The sequence below is a fragment of the Chrysemys picta genome, chromosome 7 (assembly GCF_011386835.1).
Source record: "Chrysemys picta bellii isolate R12L10 chromosome 7, ASM1138683v2, whole genome shotgun sequence".
NCBI lineage: Eukaryota > Metazoa > Chordata > Testudines > Emydidae > Chrysemys > Chrysemys picta.
The window spans coordinates 24,574,402-24,599,138 of NC_088797.1; the positions used below are offsets into that span (position 1 = coordinate 24,574,402).

General features: G+C 40.3%; 1 protein-coding gene across 5 annotated transcripts in view; it reads left to right on the forward strand.

The window, feature by feature from the left end:
• The first annotated feature begins 9,108 nt into the window (after nt 1-9,108).
• The window catches only part of DENND6A (DENN domain containing 6A), a 38,815-nt gene continuing 23,186 nt past the window's right edge, over nt 9,109-24,737 (forward strand). For 2 of the 5 annotated variants that reach the window (XR_006174312.2, XM_005288352.3), the window contains exons 1-7: nt 9,109-9,376; nt 14,913-14,951; nt 15,053-15,095; nt 19,191-19,303; nt 21,382-21,462; nt 22,976-23,081; nt 24,451-24,530. Coding sequence is in view for 4 of the 5 variants with exons in the window: in XM_005288352.3 (XP_005288409.2) it covers nt 9,197-9,376; nt 14,913-14,951; nt 15,053-15,095; nt 19,191-19,303; nt 21,382-21,462; nt 22,976-23,081; nt 24,451-24,530 (642 nt within the window). In the remaining variant the exon portion in view is untranslated. Of the gene's footprint in view, nt 9,377-9,783; nt 9,866-14,578; nt 14,818-14,912; nt 14,952-15,052; nt 15,096-19,190; nt 19,304-21,381; nt 21,463-22,975; nt 23,082-24,450; nt 24,531-24,737 lie in introns of those variants that run through there. The other 3 variants (XM_065550974.1, XM_065550975.1, XM_065550976.1) reach the window with 3 other exon arrangements.

The window sequence follows — 24,737 nt, forward strand, 5'->3', positions numbered from 1 at the left end:
GGAGGGTGTGGCGTGGGGCGGGGCCGAGAGAGGCTTTCCCGAGAGGTTGGCACACAGGAATGTTGTCCTCCGTGAAGAGCGGGTGGAGGGATGTTTCCCAGAGAAGAGGGGTGTTGCTCTGGGGCTGATGGAGGAGGAGAGAAAAAGCCATCGCCCCAAAGCTGGAGAAGGAGGTTCCATTGAGGAAGGTTTAGAAGAAGGTGGAGCAGTCGGGACTCAGAGATGCTGCCCCTGAAAGTGAGAGTGGCTGAGTTGGGCGGATCCCAGTGCCCTTTCTACACACACAGTGCGGAAGTTACTAAAAACCTCACCCATTTCATGGGGCTGCATTTCATCTTAGTTTAAATAAAGCTCTAAGGCAGGACTGCACTTACAAACCTAAGTGTACTTTTCATGCACATAAAAATTTAGTTCCTCCTGTCACGACCTCCTGTGTTCCCTCTGTATCTTCTTGCCTTAGCCTCAATTTTTATGTTCTTACCACCATGACATGAAACCTACAGCACTTACTTGCTAAATGTTGTGCAATAAGTCTATATTTTGGAGTGTCTCAGTGCAATCACAGCTTCTGATTGCGACAGAATAAGGTGTGGAAAAGACATTGACATGACTGAACTGAAGGGGAAAGGCCAGGAGAGGACAGAGATTGGTGAGTCATCAAATACAGCTGTAATTTTGTCACAGGTCATGGTGGTCACAGAAATAATGAATTTGAACTGTCCGTGAAATATTGGCAATGACTGTAAAAAATACATTTGATTAGGCCTCCCAAACTGAGTGGCATTGAGATCTGGCACATGAGGTCACAACACCACTCAGGTTTGGTCTGTTCACATCTCCATAGGGGCAGGTATGCCAAACCTGAATGGTGCTGTGATGTGACCCCATGCACCAGGTCGCATTTCCCAGAGCAGGGAGCCAGGCCTAGTTGCATGGGACAGGAGCCTTTGCTGCAGGATTAGTGCAAGGTGAGCGTTCTCTCCAACACGTTGCAGCCTCACCTTTCAGTACCTGTGCTATATTCTTGTGTATGTTAATGTAGCAAAACCTACATTATTTAGTGACTTTTCTGTGACTTATTTTTCTCCACACCTCTGCTGTGAAATTTACTACAAATTTCCATAACAAACTCAAAGCCTTAATCAGCAATATAATAATACCTATCTCTTATATAGTGCTTTTCATAAGCCTATCTAAAAGCATTTTAGAAAGGAAGTCAACATTATTATCTGCATTTTACAGATCAGCACAGAGCAAGGAAGATTGCAGAGTCAAGAAGAGAACCCAGGTTTCCTAAGTCCCAGTCTAGTGGTTTATTCACTTGGCTATGCTTCCTCTCTAAAGCAATCTAGCAGAAGATGATTAAAGAACTAGAAAATGAAGCCATGGTGGCAGATAAGATCATTCCATGGCAGGGTATATAGAAAGAAGAGAGCACCAAGGACAGAGCTTTGAAGGATGCCATTGGAAAAAAGTGAGGAGAATGAGAAACAACCATTTGAAAGAGACACAGTGAACTGTCAATGAGGTTGGGAGGAACTGGATGAATCAAAAGCCCAAGCAGATGAGGGAGTGATTGACAGTAACGGAAAGGTCAACGCAGAAAAAAAATGACAATAAGGTCTTTGGACTTGGCAAGAAAAGTGATCTTACTGGAGTGGAGGGTGCAGAAGCCAGGTGACAGTAGATCAAATAAGGAGTTAGGGACAGGGAAGTCAAATCTAAGGTGAAAAACAAGAGGGCATGTTTTCGGAAATAAAAGGGCAATGGGTATGTCCTAGTAGAAGCAAGATGGATCTACACAAGTGATTCTCAAACTTCAAGACATTGCATATCACTTCCAAGACTCAAAAGTATTTGGCATACCACCTTCATAATTGATTTTTAGTAGATTGTTATTCTTTCCCTATACCTCAAATTTACCCATATACCATATGACTGAGGTCCACATAGCACAAGTTGAAAATCAGTTCTCTAAGGAGTTTTTATATTATCTAGGCTACTGTATTAAGGTATGCTGTATGAAAGTAGGAAGGAAATAAAGGGGATCAGGGAGAGGGAGGAAGTGATAGAAAGTACAACAGAATTTAGATTCATCTGAGTAAAGAGATTTAGAGACAAGAAGCAGATCTAAGGACATTTTAAAGTTAGAAAGGTGGTAAAAAAGGAGACAAGAGAGTGTAGCTGTCCAACTCTCAGCCTGGGCTCTTCCAAAATCTTTTTGAGTCTCTTGCTCCTAGGTCTCTTATGGGTGCCCCCACTCCTAGGCAATCTCTCTGTTCCCAGCAGGAGTTCAGCTCACTCCCAGCATCATTTCTGAATCCAATTACTTCTAGTCACTGGTGGCACTTCCCGGGTCCTGACACAAGTTATTGTCTGGGAGCAGCCCTCCTGGGTCCCTCACTGTATCAGGATTGTAGTGTTAGTCTGTACCTCAAAGTGTGTGGGGGGGCGGTAAAGAGGAATGGAGAGAGGAAAGGCTAGCTACTGCCTCAGGCTGGGCTAGGGTGACCAGATGTCCCGATTTTATAGGGACAGTCCCAATATTTGGGTCTTTGTCTTATATAGGTGCCTATTACCCCCCCACTCCGTGTCCCGATTTTTCACACTTGCTATCTGGTCAACCTAGTCTGGGCTCCCTTTAGTACTGGAGCTCCCTAGCAGCCTCTCCTTTTGGGCTAGGGTGACCAGATGTCCCAATTTTATAGGGACAGTCCCGATATTTGGGGCTTTTTTTAATATGGGCTCCTAAGGCTATTACCCACCCACCCCCGTCCCGATTTTTCACACTTGCTATCTGGTCATCCTATTCTGGGCAATGCTCTCGTTGTCGAAGGGGGGGAGGGAGAATGTCACCTTTGCCTTTTCCAAGTTGCACATGTTCTGCAGGTGCACGTAATTGGCACTAGCTGAGTACAGGAATACTTGCTAGCCTATCACTGGGATGTGGGTGTGTCCCATCACAGGGAGGAAGTTCTGATGATGAAAAGGAGAGAAGGGTGTGAGCAGAGAATTCCTGCCAAATATCTTTTTTTCTTTGAATTTTTTAGAAAGATCCTGCTTAGAAATGAAAGAGTGTTTGAGGAAGGAATCAAAGGAAGAGAAAAATCATTGGTGTTTGTAGGCATTTGAGTCAATCGAGATGAAGAAATAAAGGAAAGATGTAAAGGAAGATGGCAGAATGGAATGGAGAATACACGTGTAGTGGAGAAATTCCATTAATTATCATATTTAAGTTCAATGTATATAATTATAATTTTACAGTAGTAGCTAATTAAAACATCCACCGCTATGGTATTCTCCAGATAGCACCCTTTTTACTTAAAAAACAAACACACACACAAAATGAATAAAAATAAATGTTTTCAGTAAAAGCAAAATTAGGGAGACCACACAAACAAAACCACCATGTGGGTATTTTATGAGGTGTTCTGTACCTCTCAGAAAGTGTCCCTCTTTAGGTCCAGGGTAGAAACAGGTGGATGGGTATTTTACAAGGGATGACCAATTCCCATCAGAATGTGCAGTTGTAGATTGCTTTTGCCAGGAATAAAAATGACTGACTGGCTGGCACATGCTCAATTTAGGCAAACCACCCCTTGCCACACATGGCATAAAAGGCAGTAAGATTTGTCAGCCATATTAGGTATGGGCAAATGTGGCCATTTTAGTGGCCATCTTAGTTAAGGTCAGGAAGCCCATAGAATTTTATGGATGACAGCCATCATAGTTAAGGGCAATAAGGCCACACTGTATGACCATATTGGATGAGGGAAATGGAAGGGAGGGCACAATCACATTTCTCTTCCTAGGCAATTGGTGTTTATTTGAGGCCAATGGAATGAAGTAGCAGTTGAGTCATGTCCACACCTGCCTAACTTCCTGGCCTAAGTGTCTCAGGATATCAGAGTTTCTCAGGTCCTAAGGATTGCCTCAAAATCTCAGCATCTTTTGCTGCAGTGGCCCCCATGAATTCCAAATTAACTGTAATCATTCAGGGAAAAGATCTTGGTGTTATGAGCAACTCAGTGGAAAGATCTGATTATTGAACAGTGGTGATCAAAAAGGCAAACAAATTATTTGGATGTGTAATGAAGAGGTATTCACACTGGAAGTTGTGAGCATTTGTCTGGGAGTCATAACCATCCTGCCTTTCTCGAACTGCAAAATGGGAGGGGGCTACGACTTGATCCTAGCTAAATGGGTGGGGTGCTGCTGACATGCAGGTCCTGATATGGAAAATTGACTTGCAGTATAGAAAAGATTCAGAACTCCTGGTGTAAGAATGATGTAGAAAATAATATTATAGTGCCATTATATAAACCAATAGTACACACTCACCTGGAACAATGGTCAGCCAATGTCAAGTAAGACACAGCAGAAACAGGGGGCTCCAGACACCAGCAATTAAATTGAATAGCAACATGGAGAGACTTCCTTATGGAAAGAGATGAAAAGAATAGGATTTAAATTTAGAGAGGAGCTGGATAAGGCCCCAATCTCTCAAATACTTACACGTGTTTATTTTACATCAGTGGGGCCTGCTTACTGTATCTGAGAGTCTGCATCTCTTCTAGTGTGCTGCTTTGGAAGCAATGGTAACCAGTGGGTTCTAAAGAGACAGATAGTAGGACAATGTTTTCCATTAGGGGCCCCTAATTCTGGAACTCACTCCTCACCCTGGTTTATCAGGTGCTGTTTTTTGTTTGTTAGTTTTGGTCTTGGTGGTTTTTTAAATTTTGTTTTACTCTTCCACACATACTGCAAGTTGCATCTAGATTTGCAAGTATTTGAGGAGAGATCGGTTTGAAAAATGTGATGATTGTATGCGGGAGGTTGTTTTGGTAAGGTAATTTGGAAGTTTGTAGCAGAGCTGTGAATTGACAGATATCTGCATCCTAGTCCAATACTTTTACAAGACCAACTTTCCTCAAACCCAAGCTATACACTGCCAAACTGTCACAAAAGAAAGCATTATTGCAGGGTAACAGGCAAATACATTTCCTGTGAACCATATTACAGATAATCTGCATGTTCAAACAAGAATGTTTTGTTCACAAAAATCTTCTGATATCCACTAGAGGGTTGGAGGGAGATGTGGGCAATCGAAAATATTTAATATGTGTGGAAAGTATACTATCTTTATTGTAAAAAGTCTCCTTTTTGCTGCTATGATGCAGTGATTGGAAACTTAATCTTTTCTTAGGTAGCAGAAGTGCTTTCACAAAATTAATTAATGAAGCGGAAACAGCATTATGACATTTTGGTCACCCCCTCTGTCATTGTTGAAATGTTCCTGTTGCAGTAATTAGTAGAGTAGCTAGTATTATCTGAATGCATGGTAATTCAAGCCTTCAGAGTGTCTATGGGTGCAAATGAAGTAGTAGCAAAGCATATCAGTTCTGAATTATGCAATGATCCAGTCTGAATCCCTGAAGAGCTTTTTGTCTGAGAGCTGTACAACACAGATGCATGGCCTACAAATATGTTCTGTAGTAGGCTGTCACTTTCTTTGCTGATGCATTGGAAATATATGATGAAAGAACATGTCGCCAGAATGCTAATCTTTGGTTGGTTGCAGTGACAGAGAAATATTTACTAATGGGTTATTTGCTATTTTAATGGTTGGTGTTGACTGATAAAGGGCCAGATTTTACTTGGCGTTTGTGCAGATAAGTATGTGTTGGGGAAGTCAAGAAGCCTGTCACAAATGCAGTACATCGAAGGACTGGTCTACACTTAAAAGTTTCACCAGTACAGTTATTGGTTAGGAGTGTAATTTTTACCAACATAATTATGCAAGTAAAAGCCCTAGTGTCTGTGGATGCAATTATACCTGTATAAAAATGCCTTATACTGGTATGGCTTATTACATTTCCTGAAACTCAACAAGTTATACTGGTATAACTGCATTCCCACTTTAAGTATATTGGCATAGTTAAATCAGCAAAACTTAGGTCCTTAGGGCATGTCTACATACCTTTGTTGTATCAATTTAACTATATCGGTTTATAAATTATAACTATATCTATTTACTGAAACAATCTATACTAATATAAACAGCTTTATATTGATATAACTGCATCCACACTACAGATTGCATTATATTTAATTATATTATTACTAATTATATTGGTTTCCAAACAGTAATATAAAGCCAGCATGACTGGTCTGAAAATCCTGTTAGCAATGAGGAAGAAGTGTTGGGCATTACTCTGCTGAGAAGAGTGGACTTTCACACCTTCATGCCTCACTGAAGTTGAGGCTTAAGGGCACATGGCATGCCAGCATGGGACAAGAGAGTAGCTGCTACTGAGAAATAACCAGTGTAGGCTTGAATCCTAAAGTTGTATAGATCTGAGGAAGTCCAATCCCATCTGCTGTACAGGACAACTAAGCAAAATGATAAAAGCAGGGCATCTATTATGTGTGAAATGTCTGTAATGATATGTACAAGTGTAGTTAGAGGAAACTATTGTTGTATATAGAAAAAATAATATTATTTCTTAAAAAAAGAAAGTAGCATTTAAAAATATTAATGTTTGTTGCTTTTTTTCATTCCTTTAAAGACACAGTGTCAACCTGTTAAGGCCCCACACTTTCCTTTCCTTAATGGAAAGTAAAACCCACATAGTGCACCTGGAAAAGGATTTTTTAATAATATCCCCACTCACAAACCTTTGTTAGCCTGGAATTATGGTTGAAAAAAATCTATCACTTCAGGGAAGAAACATAAAACCCTGAGAAAACATTGTTTCTCAGAAAACAAATATTAGCTTGAAAATACAAAGGACCCTCTAATTGCTTGTGTGGCATTGATATGACCCAATAAATACATCCTAAAGCAAAAAACAGCTAGCATGGGGGTGTTTAGAACATACAAAGCTCAAAATATGTGCAGCAATGGCTTTTAATTACTTCCCCATTTAACAGATAGGGAATGGAGCACAGAGTAATCTAATGTGTAGTCTGTGTAAACTGCCTGTGTAATTGAGGGCAAGAGCCAGGAATAGGACCCTGATCTTTTAAATCTGTCTAGTGTCTTAACCATGAACAACAGTATATCTCAAATAATCAAGCCCCTGCCATTGCAGGGCTCTCAAGCATTGGTGCACCTCAGTTCCTTCTTCTCTCTACCTGTGACACACTAGTTGAGTCCTCGTGAGGGCGGTCCATTTCCTGGACACTACTGTGCTAATAAGCGATGGTCACATAAATACCACCCTATACCGGAAACCTACTGACCGCTACACTTACCTACATGCCTCCAGCTTCCATCCAGGACACACCACACAATCCATTGTCTACAGCCAAGCTCTAAGATATAACCGCATTTGCTCCAATCCCTCAGATAGAGACAAGCACCTACAAGATCTCTATCAAGCATTCTTAAAACTACAATACCCATCTGCTGAAGTGAAAAAACAGATTGACAGAGCCAGACGAGTACCCAGAAGTCACCTCCTACAAGACAGGCCCAACAAAGAAAATAACAGAACACCACTAGCTGTCACCTTCAGCCCCCAACTAAAACCTCTCCAGCGCATCATCAGAGATCTACAACCTATCCTGAAAGATGATCCTTTACTCTCACAGATCTTGGGAGACAGACCTGTCCTCGCTTACAGACAACCCCCCAACCTAAAACAAATACTCACCAGCAACCACACATCACTGAACAAAACCACTGACCCAGGAACCTATCCTTGTAACAAAGCCCGATGCCAACTCTGTCCACATATCTATTCAAGTGACATCATCATAGGACCTAATCACATCAGCCATACCACCAGGGGCTCGTTCACCTGCACATCTACCAATGTGATATATGCCATCATGTGCCAGCAATGCCCCTCTGCCATGTACATTGGCCAAACGGGACAGTCTCTACGCAAAAGAATTAATGGACACAAATCTGACATCAGGAATCATAATACTCAAAAACCAGTGGGAGAACACTTTAATCTATCTGGTCATTCAGTGACAGACCTGCGGGTGGCTATATTACAACAGAAAAACTTCAAAAACAGACTCCAACGAGAGACTGCTGAGCTGGAATTGATATGCAAACTAGACACAATCAACAAAGGATTGAATAAGGACTGGGAATGGCTGAGCCATTACAAACATTGAATCTATCTCCCCTTGTAAGTATTCTCACACTTCTTATCAAACTGTCTGTACTGGGCTATCTTGATTATCACTTCAAAAGTTTTTTTTCTCTTACTTAATTGGCCTCTCAGAGTTGGTAAGACAACTCCCACCTGTTTATGCTCTCTGTATGTGTGTATATATATATCCTCAATATTTATTCCACTGTGTATGCATCCAAAGAAGTGGGCTGTAGTCCACGAAAGCTTATGCTCTAATAAATTTGTTAGTCTCTAAGGTGCCACAAGTACTCCTGTTCTTTCTCCTGAGGGCAGTAATACTTTGGTCTAATTCTGGTTGTTTGGGCTTGGTGCAGAGGTGAGGGGGTGGTGTCTAGTGTCCTGGCGAATAGGGATCTGGTAGTCTCTTCTGGCCTTAACTCTGTGACATGGCATGAGTCCTGTCAGTGAACAAGCAAGACGGGGAAGATGCCACAGCATGGGCCATGGCAGCCAGCGAGATGGAGGAACTGGCCCCACGACCCTTGTGAAGCCAGGGGTCAGGTACCATTAAAGGGCCAAAGATGGGATCACGGCTGTTAAAGAGGGACCGGCAGATCTCCCCTCCTCTGTGAGGACACAGCGGGCAGGGCGACAGTGGTCAAAGTTCAGGGCCTGCCCCAGTGGCTGCACCCTCTCGCCTCATACAATGGAGAGAGCTTTGGAGACTCTCCCGCTGCGGCGGGCGGTTTCTTTTCCTTGCCCGCTTGGGGACACTTTAGACCAGGGGTCGGCAACCTTTCAGAAGTGCTTCATTTAAAATTAAATTAAATTAAAATGCAGAGCCCCCCCCCCCGACCGGTGACCAGGACCCGGGCAGTGTGAGTGCCACTGAACATCAGCTCGCGTGCCGCCTTTATTTAGCACCTGTGCCATAGGTTGCCTACCCCTGCTTTCGACTCTCCCGCTCTCCCCTCCCCTCCCCAACTAGTTTGGACGCTCCCGTCCCCGAAGAAGACGGAGCGCGCAGCGCGTCACGTGACTCTCTTTCTACCCTGCCGCCCTCTCCCCGTTTGTTTGCGGGCCGGAGCCGGCTCGGCCGCGCCATGTCCGTGCGGGAGCAGAGCCAGAGCGGCGCCCTCAGCGCGGCCTCGCGGAGCTCCTGTGAGGCGGAGGAGGTTGCGCCGGGCCGGTGCCTGTCGCTGATGCCCTGGGACCGTTTCTCGGCCTGGCTGCACTGCGTGTGCGTGGTGGGTTTCGACTTGGAGCTGGGCCAGGCCGTGGAGGTGAGCGACAGGGGCGGGAGGGCCCCCTCTCCCCCCAGCCGGTGGAGCTGCCTGTGCGCCGCTCTCGGCGGGGTCGGGGTTGCGGTATCCCACCCTGGCTCCTTTGCCGCAGGGAGACTCTGCCGCGCCGACCCCTGGCTCGCCCGGCCCTTGGCACTGAGGAGGGGAACGCTCCGGGCCGGGGGGCCGCTCTGCGCCTTCCAGGGGAGATGCCTTCCGCCTGAGGCGCTCACTCTGCACGAAGGCGCCTCACCTGCCAGCCTCCGTCCTGCGTGACCCTGCAGGTCAGCGGCACTGGCGGGGGCCGTTTGGGTTTGGGCTTTTGACAGCACTTTGTGTAGAGTCAGTTTCACTATCGCTCTCCCGGAGTCGGGCACTTCCCCTATTGTTTGTGTCACACAGCAACAGAGGAAATTAAAAAAAAAAAAAGAAAAAAAAAGGAGCGAACGAGAGATTTGATTGCATGAAATCAGAAAACTCGACTCAGAGGTAAGGGCAATATATTGAACTACTTTAGACTCATGGTCTTAAAACAGCTAGATTTTAAATTGACTGGGTTCCTCTACATTTGAAAATAAAAAGCAGGCAAACACCAAGACAAGTAATAGAATTAATTAACTTCAAATAATTGTTTAGCCTATGCCCATCACCCCATGCCCATCACCCCTCAGTGCATTTTTCTGAGCTATTGTCATCTTGATCCAAAACGAGTGTGTTTTTCACATTTCTCTAATAGTATCATTTTCATAGTATCTAGGTGTTAAATAAAGGTTTAAAAGATGTATTGTAGCAGTCTGAGTGTAGACCATCTTCTCAGTCTCCTCCAGATCACTAGTAAGTATATACTGTTAAATTTCTGAAACCCAGACATTGCAGCTCTTAACAAAGTTGAAACAGACTTAATGGTGTTTCTTTGTTATAGCCGAGAGAAATGTAAATAGAATAAATAGCTATAAGTAAATTGAAGTTAAAAATTTGATTTGGTTAATGTTATAATGTATTACTAACAACAAAGATAAATTAATTTGTTTGCAACACATGACTTAAACACTGTCCTTTTAGCTTTTCTCAGCAGTGAGGAGAGCTCACAGTGGCCCGTATTCGGCAAATGCTTATGGACATGCTTAACTTTTGCCACGCAAGCAATCCCATAAATTTCTATGGAAATCTCTTTTTAAAATTAAGTATCTGCATGCTTAGGGTCTAAGACTTTTCTGTCAGTTAAACTGTCTTTAATCAGCAACAAGATTTTCGCCTTGAGTAACAAAGTACAGGTAACTTTCTCAACCCTATGAGATGCCAAAAGGTATGGAAGTTACAAAGTGAACACTTGTTTTTCTCTTAACTGGAATTAATGAACATACATCTGGTCTTCTGTCTTGAAACTCTTTCAAAGGAAAGAGGGAGCAATACTGTACCTGGCGTATATAGAAAACTGCAAGTCTGCAAGACTCAGTAAGGCTGTCTTATATATTTCTTTTCAAACAGCCGGTAAAATTTGGTTGTCTCCAATGCCCACTATTTTCAAATCACTTTGCATTGCCTCTATTTATGAATTGTGGCTTAGCTCTCACCATTAAATGAGGTTTTATTAACGCTGGTTTGCTGAAACTCTGGTATTCATGGTTAAGGTATTTGAATGCCATTATAGCAAATTAGATTCTATCCCGGCCTCTTCCACAGTTCCTATGTGATATGAGGCAAGTAATGTAAACCAAAACTTTCCACAATGATCTCTAGTGGTTACAGACCCTTTTGCCCCTGTCATATCTGGCCTCTCCCCTCCACTGCTGCTATTCCCCTGTCCTCAGCCTCTTTTTGTCCTCTGCCTGTGTCCCCTTTTCTTGTCTTTGTCTCCGCCCCCCCCCCCCCCCAGTTCTTTGGCTATCCCTGGCTCCTATATTTACCCAGTCCTCCCCTCAGTTCTGTTCCCCTCTCATCCTGCCCCTTTGTCCCCTTATTGCATCTCCCCCCCCCCCCCTGCAATTTCTCACCCCTGTGCCTTCAAATCAGGCAGTTTCCTCCTCCTCCTCACTGCCTGGGTACCAGCAATGGGAGCATTGGGAACATTTGTCCCCAGTTCTGGTACTTGGCACCACCAGTCACCAGTAGGGTCAAATGCAGGGAAAGTGTTGCCTTCATCCCTGCAGTCCTGGAATGGAGCATGCTTAGTTGCTCTGTTGGGATAGTGCATGTTGACATCTGTTAGGTGTGAAGTACTGGAGCATACTCAGTACTGATGGAATCTTCAGAGAATTAAGCTGCCTAATTCTAGCAAGTCTCTACTGAGCATATGCAAATGGAGATTTTTCAGAGGATTATAATGTGGACAAATTTTGGCTGACTTTCATGGTGGCCCCAAAAGGCACATCCTTGACACCTTGGTGACCCCCCCCACCTCCTGACAAATTTCAAGTATTTCTTCTAAAGCATGGAGACACCAAAGTTTCTCAACATAATAGTGGTAAAAAAAAATTAATATGGGGAAAACAACATTTTCCCCATGTCTCATTCTGAGAAATGTTTGAATTGTTTTAGCTGAACATTGCCCCCCCCCCCCCTCGAAAAAAAAATCAATCTGAGGCAGGCACCAAGCATAAAGAATTTCCAACCAACCAGTTTGGTAAAGGTATACACAACTGGCCCCCCACCTCCTTCCAAAAAAAACCCAACCCCAAACAAACAATCGGAAAGTTTCAGGCAGCCTTAACTAGAGATGTTGCTACCTGTGCTGCCTATAATCAGATGTAAACTGATCTAAAGAAGAGTGTGTCTATATTAAGTGTTGCACCAGTTTAACTAAATTCATTTTTTTAAATAATAATTTAGACTGGTGCATTTTCTATGTAGATAAGGCCTAAATTTCTGTGCTGCTAACATCCATGATACTTCTGTCTGTGATGTGCTCTGTTTGAGGTCTGAAAAGGATGAGGCCCATGTAATAATAGAAAAGGAGACCAATGAAAACCCTGGCTACTACTGCTACAGGTGGTGTTGGTGACTTGGTATATGGCAGTTTTCCTTCTGAGTTTTTATTGAATTAGTGCTCCAGCATGTTATCAGAGATTGGTAGGCTGCTGGAGATCTTGCACTTCTCATGAGAGAAATGAAGTGCTGTCTACCTGTGATAAATAAAATTTGGCACTTTTTGCATTGGTAGAATGAAATTCCTGTATCCTGGCCATATTTCGGTGTTGGTAATTACATTAATCCTACTTATATTTCCCCCGCATTTTCATTTGGAGACAGTATAAACTTCCTATTCTAAACTATTTGAATGCTAAAATTTAATAAAAAACAAACTGGATTTCAGTGGGGCATTAAATTATTCTCTTGTGTGGGAAAGAGAAGATTGTGTGTTTGTTTTTGTCATATTTTTGGTAACAGGAGTTGCGTTGTTAAAGATGGAGTTTGTAGCAGCAATTATATTAAGGTTGTTTACTACTCCCATTATATGGCCACTGTTTCCAACTGAATTGAGCTCTTCGGAAAGGTTAACTGCTTGGGTTGAACTTTTTCATACTTGGTCTCTAGAGCCTTCTGTTGAAATGTTTGGAAAAAAATTGAGCTAAACAAGTTTAGCTGTTTCTGAAAACAAAGTTAGGGAAAAATGCCAAAGTTAAGTTGTTTTGTAGTTTTATCTGAAACTGCTGTTCCAAACCCTGGGGTGCTGGGAATTTGAAATTTGGCAGGGGGCTGATCTTAAGGTTGGAGAGGTGTCTTCTGATGTCACTGAAAATCCATTAAGATTTTGTCACTTTACAAGCTTCAGAAATTTGCCATTTATATACGTGCAGTAGAACTTGTTCAGCACTTGTAAAACTGGGCTGGGAGTCAGGAGATCAAAAATTCATGTCTTCACCTTTATCACTGACTCATATTAATGATATGAAGTTTATAATCCTTATTATTAAGCCAGGTCTCATACTGCCATTTTAGGATGGAGGCAAGCTTTCCTTGTGGAAAAATTAGTACATAATTATGTACTTAAAGACTGTAAAATTAAAGTTGCAGGGTTGACCTTGATTATGATACTTCCTGATTTTCATAGTTTCATAGAACTTAAGGCCAGAAGGAACCATCCTATCATTTAGTCTGACCCCCAGTATATCACAGGCAATTAAATTTCACCCAGAAAGACTAAGGTGCTACCAGTGTCTGAGGCCCCTACAGTAGCAGGAATTGATTAGGTGAAATACTAAGTATATGTTCCCAGTATATGAACCATGTGTCATGCTACAGAGGAAGGCAAAAAACCCGTGAGATCCCTGCCAATCTGACCTGGGGAAGAACTCCTTCCTGACCCTGTATTTGACTATTTGTATGACCCTGAGCATGTGAGCAAGACTCACCAGCCAGACATCTATAAAGAGGATTATTGGAACCACCTCAATGTGCTGATTTAGGAATGCTTCAAAGGAAGGTAAAATCCACCCCCAGAATACATACAGGAAAGGCTGTACATCGGGGGGGGGGAGGGGGGATTCTTTCCTGACCACTATAGGTGACTGGCTGAAGCCCTGAAGAATAAAATGTGATTACAATCATTATCTTAATGCGGACCTGTAAATGTAATGAGCATGATGAGGGCTGTGCAAGCAATTATGTTCTCTATATGATCCAGGAAGGAAAGGGAAGTCTTTGCAAACTTAACATTCTTTTAAAGCAGTTTTTGTATGTACTTCTAATTACCTCAAGATAAATCTTCAGTGTACTGGTCTGTCTAAATATAAAATATTTTGCCTTCTTGCTGATGTAACATTTGACTCATCTCTGTAAATACAATATGAGTTTTAAGTAAAAGGGTAAAATCTTGATCTCCATTAAAGTTATGGGAGTCTTTCCATTGACTTGAGTGGGGCCATGATTCCATCCAAAGTGTTTTAAACTTTGGAACATACCTGTCCTATTTATCCAGGTGGCTTTCAAAAAAACAACAGACAGGATATCACATTGGTGAAAGGGCATATGAGGAGTAAGCTGTGCGTTTATTTCAAAAGCCAAGTCTGTGTTTTGTCTCTCTTCAGTTGCTTAATGCACACAATTTTTTTTTGTCACCTCAAGTGGCTGCAGTGGCAATTATGTTAGCTCTATCTAGTTAAGGGATGCTGTAGCCTGGAGTGAACACTGATTCTCAACAAACATACTCTAACTAGTTACCATTCTTATTCAGTCAATTTCTACCTTTTTTTTTTTTTCCAGATGTGGGGGAGAGACAGTAAGCTTACATTTTTTTGCACCAGTAAGGTTTTTACAGTGACTGGTTGAGAAGATAAGTTATGATATAACTAGCAGCTGTGATAATGAAGACTATCTGAGTAGGAAAGAGCACTGATTTTGAGGAGTGTGAAAGTCAAACTCTAGCAGATGGAAAAAGGATAGTGTTGTGAAATGTGATTTCACTACCATGTACTGAAACTAGGATAGACGTGGACAAGTCAGTGAGTACTGCATCATAGCAACTATTTAAAAGATGAACTTATTATAGTCTGTTATCCATTCTGTTGTCAAACAAAATAACTTTTTTTTTTTGTAGGTAATATATCCTCAGCATTCAAAACTTACAGATAAAGAGGTGAGTAAGAGCTATTACATATACAGTACATTACATAGTATGTCACTAAAATTGTGTGTTTCAGGAAATAAAACTGCTCTGTTGCTTTTTTTCCATTCCAGAAAACCAGTATTTGCTATTTGTCTTTTCCAGATTCCAATTCAGGTAAATGCTTCCTTTACTTTGTCATCTGAAATCGGTGTGTGTTCTATTTCCAGACCAAACTATACTAAGACAGAGTTAAGTTTGACAGTACTTATCAGTAATTTAGGGTAAACCTGTATTACAAGGAATGTTGTGATTATCCACCCCCACCCCCAAGCATTACAAACCCAGGAAATTCACAGTTTAACCTTAATTTAAAATAGGGCTGTCAAGCGATTAAAAAAAATTAATCATACGATTAATTGCGCTGTTAAACAACAATAGAATACCATTTATTTAAATATTTTTGGATGGTTTTCTACATTTTCAAATATATTGATTTCAGTTACAACACAGAACACAGTGTACAGTGCTCACTTTATGTTTATTTTTGATTACAAGTATTTGCACTGTATAAAAACAAAAGAAACAGTATTTTTCAGTTCACCTAATACAAGTACTCTAGTACAGTCTCTTTATCATGAAAGTTGAACTTACAAATGTAGAATTATATACCAAAAAAAATCTGCATTAAAAAATAAAACAATGTAAAATTTTAGAGCCTGCAAGTCCACTCAGTCCTACTTCTTGTTCAGCCAATTGCTCAGACAAACAAGTTTGTTTACATTTGCAGAAGATAATGCTGCCTGCTTCTTGATTACAATGTCACCTGAAAGTGAGAACAGGCATTTGCATGGCACTTTTATAGCTGGCGTCGCAAGATATTTGTATGCCAGATGCGCTAAAGATTCATATGTTCCTTCATGCTTCAACCATCATTCCAAGAGACATGCATCCATGCTGATGACAGGTTCTGCTCGATAACAGTCCAAAGCAGTGTGGACTGACGCATGTTCATTTTCATTATCTGAGTCAGATGTCACCAGCAGAAAGTTTATTTTCTTTTTTGGTTGTTCGGGTTCTGTAGTTTCCGCATTAGAGTGTTGCTCTTTTAAGACTTCTGAAAGCATGCTCCACGCCTCGTCCCTCTCAGATTATGGAAGGCACTTCAGATTCTTAAACCTTGGGTCGAGTGCTGTAGCTATCTTTAGAAATCTCACATTGGTACCTTCTTTGCATTTTGTGAAATCTGCAGTGAACAACTTAAAATGAACAACATGTTGGGTCATTATCCGAGACTACTATAACATGAAATATGTGGCAGAATGCAGGTAAAATAGAACAGGGGACATACAATTCTCCCCCAAGGAGTTCAGTCACAAATTTAATTAACACATTTTTTTAACAAATGTCATCAACATGGAAGCATGTCCTCTGGAATGGTGGCCGAAGCATGAAGGGGCCTATGAATGTCTAGCATATCTGGCATGTAAATACCTTGCAGTGTCAGCTACAAAAGTGCCATGCAAATGCCTGTTCTCCCTTTCTGGTGACATTGTAAATAAGAAGTGGGCAGCATTATCTCCTGTAAATGTAAATGTGACAGGTTCTCTGTCACGCCCCTCCTGCAGAGCCTGCTGGCTGTCCCAATAAAGTGCAGAGAGGCTTCCAATTATGCAGTACCCAGGGCTTTATTTACACACACAGTTCTCCCACCACCAGTGTTGAGCTATTTACAAGGCTTACAGGATTAGATCCCTCTTTTCCTGCAGTCAGCCCACAGCTAGGAGACTGACCTTTCCCTGGCTGGCTTTTCTTCTGGCTCCCAGCCCTTATAACTGCTGGCTTGTCAGGCACACAGGAGGAGCCAATCCCCAGGCCAGGCATCAGGTCTGTTTCACCAGCCCCAATCTATTTCTCTTGATTTGGAGCTGGCTGAGCAGGGGTAATTAGGTGCTTTTGCACCAGCACCCTGCTACAGTAAACAAACTTGTTTGTCTTAGCGATGTCTGAACAAGAAGTAGGACTGAGTGGACTTGTAGGCTTTGAAGTTTTACATTGTTTTGTTTTTGAGTGAAGTTATGTAACAAAAAAAATCTACATTTGTAAGTTGCACTTTCACGACAGAGATTGCACTAAAGTACTTATATGAGGTGAATTGAAAAATACTATTTCTTTTATCATTTTTTACAGTGGAAATATTGGTAATAAACAAGATACACTTTGATTTCAATTACAACACAGAATACTATATGAAATTGTAGAAAAACATCTAAAAATATTTAATACATTTCAATTGGTATTCTATTGTTTAACAGTGCAATTAAAACTGTGATTAACTCAAAAAAATTAATAGCGATTAAAAAAAATTAATCATGTGAGTTAACTGATTAATAGCTCTAATTTAAAATATTAAAATCTAGTTATTTGTACTGCGCTAATCTGTAGGAACCCTAGTTTATTATGTGTAAGTGAAATATTAGAAGTGTTAGCTTGTGAAATGTGTGCTTTTCTTTCCACCTGATGGTCTGAAAGCTTTTTATAAACAGTGACTAAACCTCCCAATATAACTATGAAATGGGTGGGTTATACAGCTGGGGAAACGGAGGCACAGAGGTTAAATATTTAAGGTTCGTAGGAGGTGGGAATATTGGATTGAAATAATTAAATGCTTCTAACTTGTTAAGTCTGTATTTCATCGTTATAAAAGCATGTCTAGAAGTAGAATGCTAGGCTCTCCGTCTTCTGTTTCTGTAATCCTTGCCTCTATTACTCTGTGTGGTCCTGCTTGCTGAACTCTTCTTTCACTTATCCTCTCCCTTCTCAACTTCCAAAGGGAGTTGAAGACTTGTGATTAGCAACTTGGGCCCCCTGCAAAATTCAGATTCTGTAATTTTTAAGAGGAAGGATGGGGGAAAACAGGCTTGCTGTTAATATGCTCTGCCAAATGTTTTTAGCTGTTATGTAATTTTTACAATTTGCTTAGACTTATTTTTGCCTATTGTCTTGTGACTAAAACTGAGATAATATATTTTCTTTGTTCTAATACCTGTGGTAGAGGAGCAGTTCCTTCCTGAGTCCTGCATATAATTGGCTTACATTCTGAATCATGAAATGTATTGCCCTCACCTGAGATTACTAGAAATGTGAATGGTTGCAAATTTATCCAACAATTAAAAATCACACCGGAAAGTATAATGTATCAAGAATAAAACCTAACGTTAAACTCAAAAATAGTACTAACATAGTTTTAGAAAGAATAGATTAAATTATTCTAGGAGTATAGTGTATAAAACTGGATTAATTTTAGGAGAGAAACCATTGTTTGTTGCTGATAGTGTGACTTACTTTAGAGTTCCTATCATAATGGTCGTGTATGAAAAAAGATATAGCTCATGAGAGTCCTTCCCTGGATGAAAATGCTATTTCAGAGGTTAGCTGGAAAATTGTTTATATTAACAAATAAAATAAAAGCTATACAACTTGAAGATTTTTTTTTGTTAAGCTTTCCTGCTCAGATTTAAAGCCTAATACAACATAAGAACAAATTTTGAAGGCGGTTGTTAGCTTGCAGCTGAATCAAGAGCCACAGTCTATCAGGCCTTACATTCTATCCCCTCTATGCCATGAATCAGGCCGCATGACAATGAATTAGAAATTCAGGTCTACTTGCTGGAATGAACAAGCGAATTTTTGCTCCCCAAACCACTATGGTCACTAAAGGAGTTAGGATTTCTTCTGTCATTTTGGGAGACCAAGCCATACTCTTTGCTTCCCTGGCTTATGGAGCTTTTACTGGACACTTGAATAAGAGAAAGGAGTGATTTTAACTATACCCTCAGTAGTTGCAGAATAACAGTTGAGCATGCATTTGGAAGACTGAAAGGAAGGTGATGGTGCTTTCCATCAAGGCTGAATGTTTTTCATCATTATGTTCCTTGTGTGATAAGTGCTTGGCATATATTGCACAACGTCTGTGAGAGCAAAGAAAGAAACCCTGGACGAAGGGCGGGAGCAGGTGGCAGGGAGACTTTCTGAATGTTATGGACAGCTGGAGAGGGTATCTTGCAAGGGGGATTATTTTCTGTGGCCCAAAACACCAAATAGTTCACTTTTTAAAAAAAGTTGCATGTGGACTCAAAGCACTGTAAGGCAAACAAACTGAAGTTACTCTGATGTATCATCCCTGTGTAGACAAGCCCTCAATTAAAGTCTGTTAAAATCAAGATACCATTATTTCCTCCTTTTTTTTTTTCTGTTTTTGTTTTGGCATAGGTTGTCTTGGAGACACACAGTTTTGTTTTAGATTCCGCCAATCTTCTAGTAGGAGGCTCTCACTTCATTGTATGCTGGACCAGCTGGACAGAGACTTACCAGTTTCCTTAAAGGTTGGAAATGCACTAAAGGAAATATATCCCAATTTAAAAACAGAAAGTTCAGAAGTACACTTAAAATTTAGCACAGGTACCCTAACTCTGATCTGAATTTTTGGTGTTGGTGTCATAATGACCAAATTTAATTTAGAGAAGTTGATTAAGAAACATTTTCAAAGAGAAATATTCATAAATTTTTGTTGCATGATATTACCAGATGGTATTTGAATTGTAAACTATTCTAGTAATCACTTTTATTAAGTGCTTTTTCTGTATATATGCTATTTATCGCTAGATAAGTGGTGTGGTACAGGGAAATTCCACCGATGACCAGATCCACTCCATGGGTTGCCCTGAAAACTAAAGATAGAAAGTAGTCAGATCCATGATCTTGAATAAATAATTGATTTGGTTTCTTAATGAAAAATAAAAATACTTTTTACTTTCTAAGATCTGAATTCAGAGTTCTGTTTTTCTTTCGGCTATTGATGGCATCGCCTAAATCAAAGCTGCACTTTCTGAATTCCTTTACAAAACTAATTATCTTCATCTACTTCTGGGAAAATACAGAACCTTGAACTCAAGTCTTAATTGATAAATATAGGTGGAAAAGGTTGTGAATTCTTGGGTTTAGGGTGGATGGAAATGGTTTAAATACTTTGTGCTAAACTAGGTTTGTTTTAAGTCTGTGCATTCTTTTTCTTAGTGCTTTGGGAATGTTTTAGATTAACTTTTTAACGTGTGCTTTTAAACATTAGTTCATAGTCATATGATTTCAATACAAACCAAAATCAGGAGACCAAAATTTAAATTACTAAAATATGAAAAGGAAAGGAAAAACATCTTGAATACTTAATGAAAATGTCCACAGCGAGCCTAGAACGAAGGATTCCTTATTTGTCAGAGAGAGGTTTTAACTAAGGCTAAGATTTTATCACGGTTATTTTTAGTAAAAGTCACAAACAGGTCACGGGCAATAAACAAAAATTAACGGAGCCTGTGACCTGTCCCTTACTTTACTAAAAATAACTGGGGGCGCTAGGTAGGGGGTGAGAATGGAGTCCCATGGGGGGGCAGGGAGATTGACAGGCGCCATCCCGTGGTCCCTCCTCCTCCCTCCCCCCCCGGTTCCAGGGGCTGCAGCGGGGGTGCAGCCACGGGGGGTACAAAGCCCCCTCTCCAGAGCTGGCAGCAGCTATGGGACAGGGGTGTGCAGCCCTGCCAAGCCACTGTGGGGACGGGGGCACACGCCCCTGGGAAGCCACCAGTAGGGTGCATGGCCCCTGGTCTAGCCGCCGGGCAGGGGCACGTGGTCCTGGCCCTGGCTGCGACCCCTGGTGGAAGCAGCCAGACTGGTGCTGCAGGGTCCTGATTCCAGCCAGCCCCAGTTGTATGGTAGGGGCGCACAGTTCCGCCTCCTTCTCCTGGAGCCCTAGAAGTCACAGAGGTCCAGTAAAGTCATAGAATCTGTGAGCTCTGTGATTAAATCGTAGCCTTAGTTGTAACATATGAACTGTAATCCAAGTATATGGTGTATGCCTGTTGGTTGTTTAACATAATCTGTATTGTCGTGACAAATTTTAAACAATTTTTTCTTAGGCCAGTAGAAGCTCTTCAGTTCACTGTTAAACCTTACACTATGTAGCATAGCTCTCTCTTTTTTTTTTTTTTTACAAATTTCCGTATTGACACGTTATTTTTTTTTCTTACTGATAATCCATGCCAAACTGTTGATGAGATAATTTATAGCATTATATTTGACTTTCTGATAGTGTTTTCCAGGGGAAACTAAGTCTGGTTGCAGAAAATTTCAGGGGGACATGGGTACAGGGAGAATAGAAACAGCAAGCACATTGAACAAACAATAAGTCCAGCTAGTGCTACAATAAGTCCATCTTGAGCTTTTTTGTTCAAGCAGTTGTAGAATTTTTAGTTCCTGTAAAGAGGGTGAAGCAAATTATCCTTTCACGTTACCATAGATATCAAATTTAGAGTATGTAAGAAAACATGATGTTTTAAATAACACATAGAATGTTCAAAAATAGGGAACAGTCTTTACTTTCAAATTATTGATTTTTTTTTTTTTTTAACAGAAGGACCCTGCATATTACTATGGCTATGTATATTTTAGACAAGTTCGGGACAAAACATTAAAAAGAGGCTACTTCCAGAAGGTAATGAAATGTCTTACTAGAAAAACATGTACAACATCAATTCTTGAGGCCATTAGACTTGAAGCTCAATAAGGCAGAAGCAGTGTGTCTCATGCTTTTCTTTACAGTTCTGAGCATATTGGTGCTCACGAAATGAAATATCACTTACCTACCATTGAACTATAGCTGCAAAAAAAATTGTAGGGCATTCATTGTATTCTTCTCACTATAAATGTTATTCATAAGTCATTATTTTATATAGTCTGCATGTATATCTCCAAAATAATTGTATCCACAGTACCTTTTAGAAAGAGTAGTCCCTCAAATGGAAGAAAAATTCCAATTGCAAGTTTGTTTTTTGTACATTTTAGTTTATAGGATCAGAGAAATAGATTCCTGAAACTCTGATTACTGAGGGTGAAAACACTTGTAATGTTCATCAGCTCAATATTATAATGTGAAGAACCCATACTAGAAAGTTACTCAGACTATGTGGTTTATAGAAATTTTATAAATAAAATTCCTGTCCACAATGGTGAAATTAAGTAACCATGTTAGTAAATGGTTGGAGAATACTGTTCTGAGAAAACTGTGCTTCGTGGCTTTGGAACTGTTATATCACATTTTCAAGCTATAGTGTGGGCCTTAAAGCTTTAAATAGTACTCATTTTAATAGGAGGAAGAACATCAACTCTGTTGTTGAATTCAGTCTTTTCTAAGTTTCTTCTTATATTTACATCTCTTAGCTGGTGATCCACTCCCTTCCCAGTATTGGTTCTGATCTAGACCTTTTATAGGTTTCCATATCTGAAAGATGGAAAGGTGTGTACGTGTGAACCAGTGCTGTTGTGGCTCTACTCTGAAAAATGCTCAAATTTTTGTTTATTTTTTAAAACACCTTACTCAACACATCTTCTGTGTCTGAAGTAATATTTGTGTACTTCAGTGACAAATAATTTTAACTACTTTTCACTCTTGTTAGCCCTGCAAATCCAACAAAACTACAGCAGAATTAGCTGAATTTTATTCTGGCTTTCATCTAATCAACAGAATTGTTAACCAAATTCCAATTGTAGAGCTAAACTTTACTCTCACTAGAAGCTTGCCTAAGTATAACTGAGGGCAGAATTTGACTTGCAGAGTACAAATTACTGGTGACGATGCACAAGCCAGAAAGAACTCAGTTTGTCTTTAAGTTTCCTGGTTGAGCTGCAGGTTAGGCTGTTATTAAAGCCACCTGTTTAATTATAGTAAACTGAGCAAGCTTAACACAGAAGCCTTTGTATTGCACACAATCACACCATGCCATTTGTTTTTCAAAGCCAAACTACACTATATTGAAACAATAAATTGGTAGCTGCTGGCATTTATAGGTCTGTTTGTCGTTACTTGTAGTTACACATTTGGTTGAAAACTCACACTTGTTGCTAAATGATCGGGTTTTTTTTTTGTAAAAATGGCTATTACTACTTTTCGAAGGGACTCAATTAAAATTATTTAACCTTGGATTATTTTGCTGCTTTCTTTATTCCAGTCCTTGGTTCTCATCAGCAAACTACCTTATATCCATCTTTTCCACACTGTGCTTAGGCATATAGCACCAGAATATTTTGTAAAGAACGAACCTTTCCTGGAAGCAGGTTAGTTAATACTATTTTATTGGTTTGGAAAAGCTCATAAAAGATTACAGAAATTCTATGCAATAAATAAGCTAAATACTGATGGCATTTTCTAGCTTGTTAATAACAGGAAAAAAAAAATTGTAGCTTGCATGTATTTTCCATCTGGGTGGGCTGTTAGTTAAACTCTTAAAAATTGGGTTGAAGACTTATTATCTAGAAGATTATAATATGGTAGAATCTGACTCCTTCCAAGGGTATCACAATGCTCCCCATTGAAGAGCCAGAAATCTGTCCTCTCCATCTGGGGACCACCTGCTCAACACAGGTAGTTGGCAGCCTCCGTAATTTGCTCTCCTTGCAATTTGGAGTCATGGTCACAGAGAAAGGTATAATGGCTCTCGAGCTTTTGCTGATGAGAAGGGGAGAGTAGGTGGAGGAGGCAGTGGCATTTTAATAGCTTCCTTATGCCCATTGGATCCTCTGAACTTCTGGAGCTACTGATATGGGGACACTAAGAATCTGGGTTTGCCTCCATCTCCCAGAAGCAACAGCAATAGGAGACTACCAATAATAAGTGACTCATCACTGTCTCAGAGCTTCACTAAATGCTATAAATGGTCCAGATGTGAGATACGTTCTCCTTTTTGCCCAGGCTGGTTCTTTTCTGAGCAGTGTCTTGCTGCTTTGTGCTTCAGTGAACAGCAATTTTGGAATCAACTTTTAGTGGGGATTTGCAATTTACTGAAGTGCATATCAGCAGGGTTTTACTGTATTGTATCCCAGTCTTTGACCAAAAAACAACTTTTTCTTCTGTGCTTAAAGCTTGCACCTGCTGAACTAGTGAACAGTATTCACAACTACAAATTCTAGAAAACCTGTAAGCTTTCTAGCCACATGGCTTTATCATTGATATATCACTAATATTTATTGTTTCTTTAAAAATGTAGTTGCAAACTGTGCTCATGGCTAATCTGTATAACCATGTGTTCCTTTTACTTTCTCTTGCTATGTAGTTGTACTTACCTAATACAATGGAGTCCTGATCCTAATTGTGGCCTCTGGCTGCTACTGTAATATAAATTAAAAGGAAAAGAAGACAAAGTGATACCTTCTTATTGGACCAATGAATAATTTACAATACGTTATATTAGAATAACATGCACCATTGAACTTGTCTATGGTATGCAATAAGATGTGTTCAGAATGTGAGGCATACAAAGTAGATGACTAAGTGAAAAGTTCTCAGGGGAGTGATGCTGTTGGGGACAAATGTTAATTTAAGACTTAAATTGTTCAGTATGTGTACAAGTAATTTGAATTTCTAGGAGTATGGGATATATATAACTAGATATAGAGCATACTGTACTTATTTGACTCTGTTTTTCAGTTTGTAGTGATGTTGATCATTGGCCACCACCAGTCCCAGGGAAAACACTAAATTTGCCTATTATGGGCATTATAATGAAGGTAAACGTATGGTTTTTACCGGGTTTCCCCCTCCCCCATTGACTGTATATATTCAGTGTATTCTGCCTTGTTTTCATAGTTTAGATTGGGAGGATTCAGAGTAAATGTCCTGGAGCCCTTTGAAAACTTATTAAAATAGATATTTATAATTTTAATCACTAATATTTTACATAGAGGTTCAAAACAAATGTTTAAAAAAAATTTTCC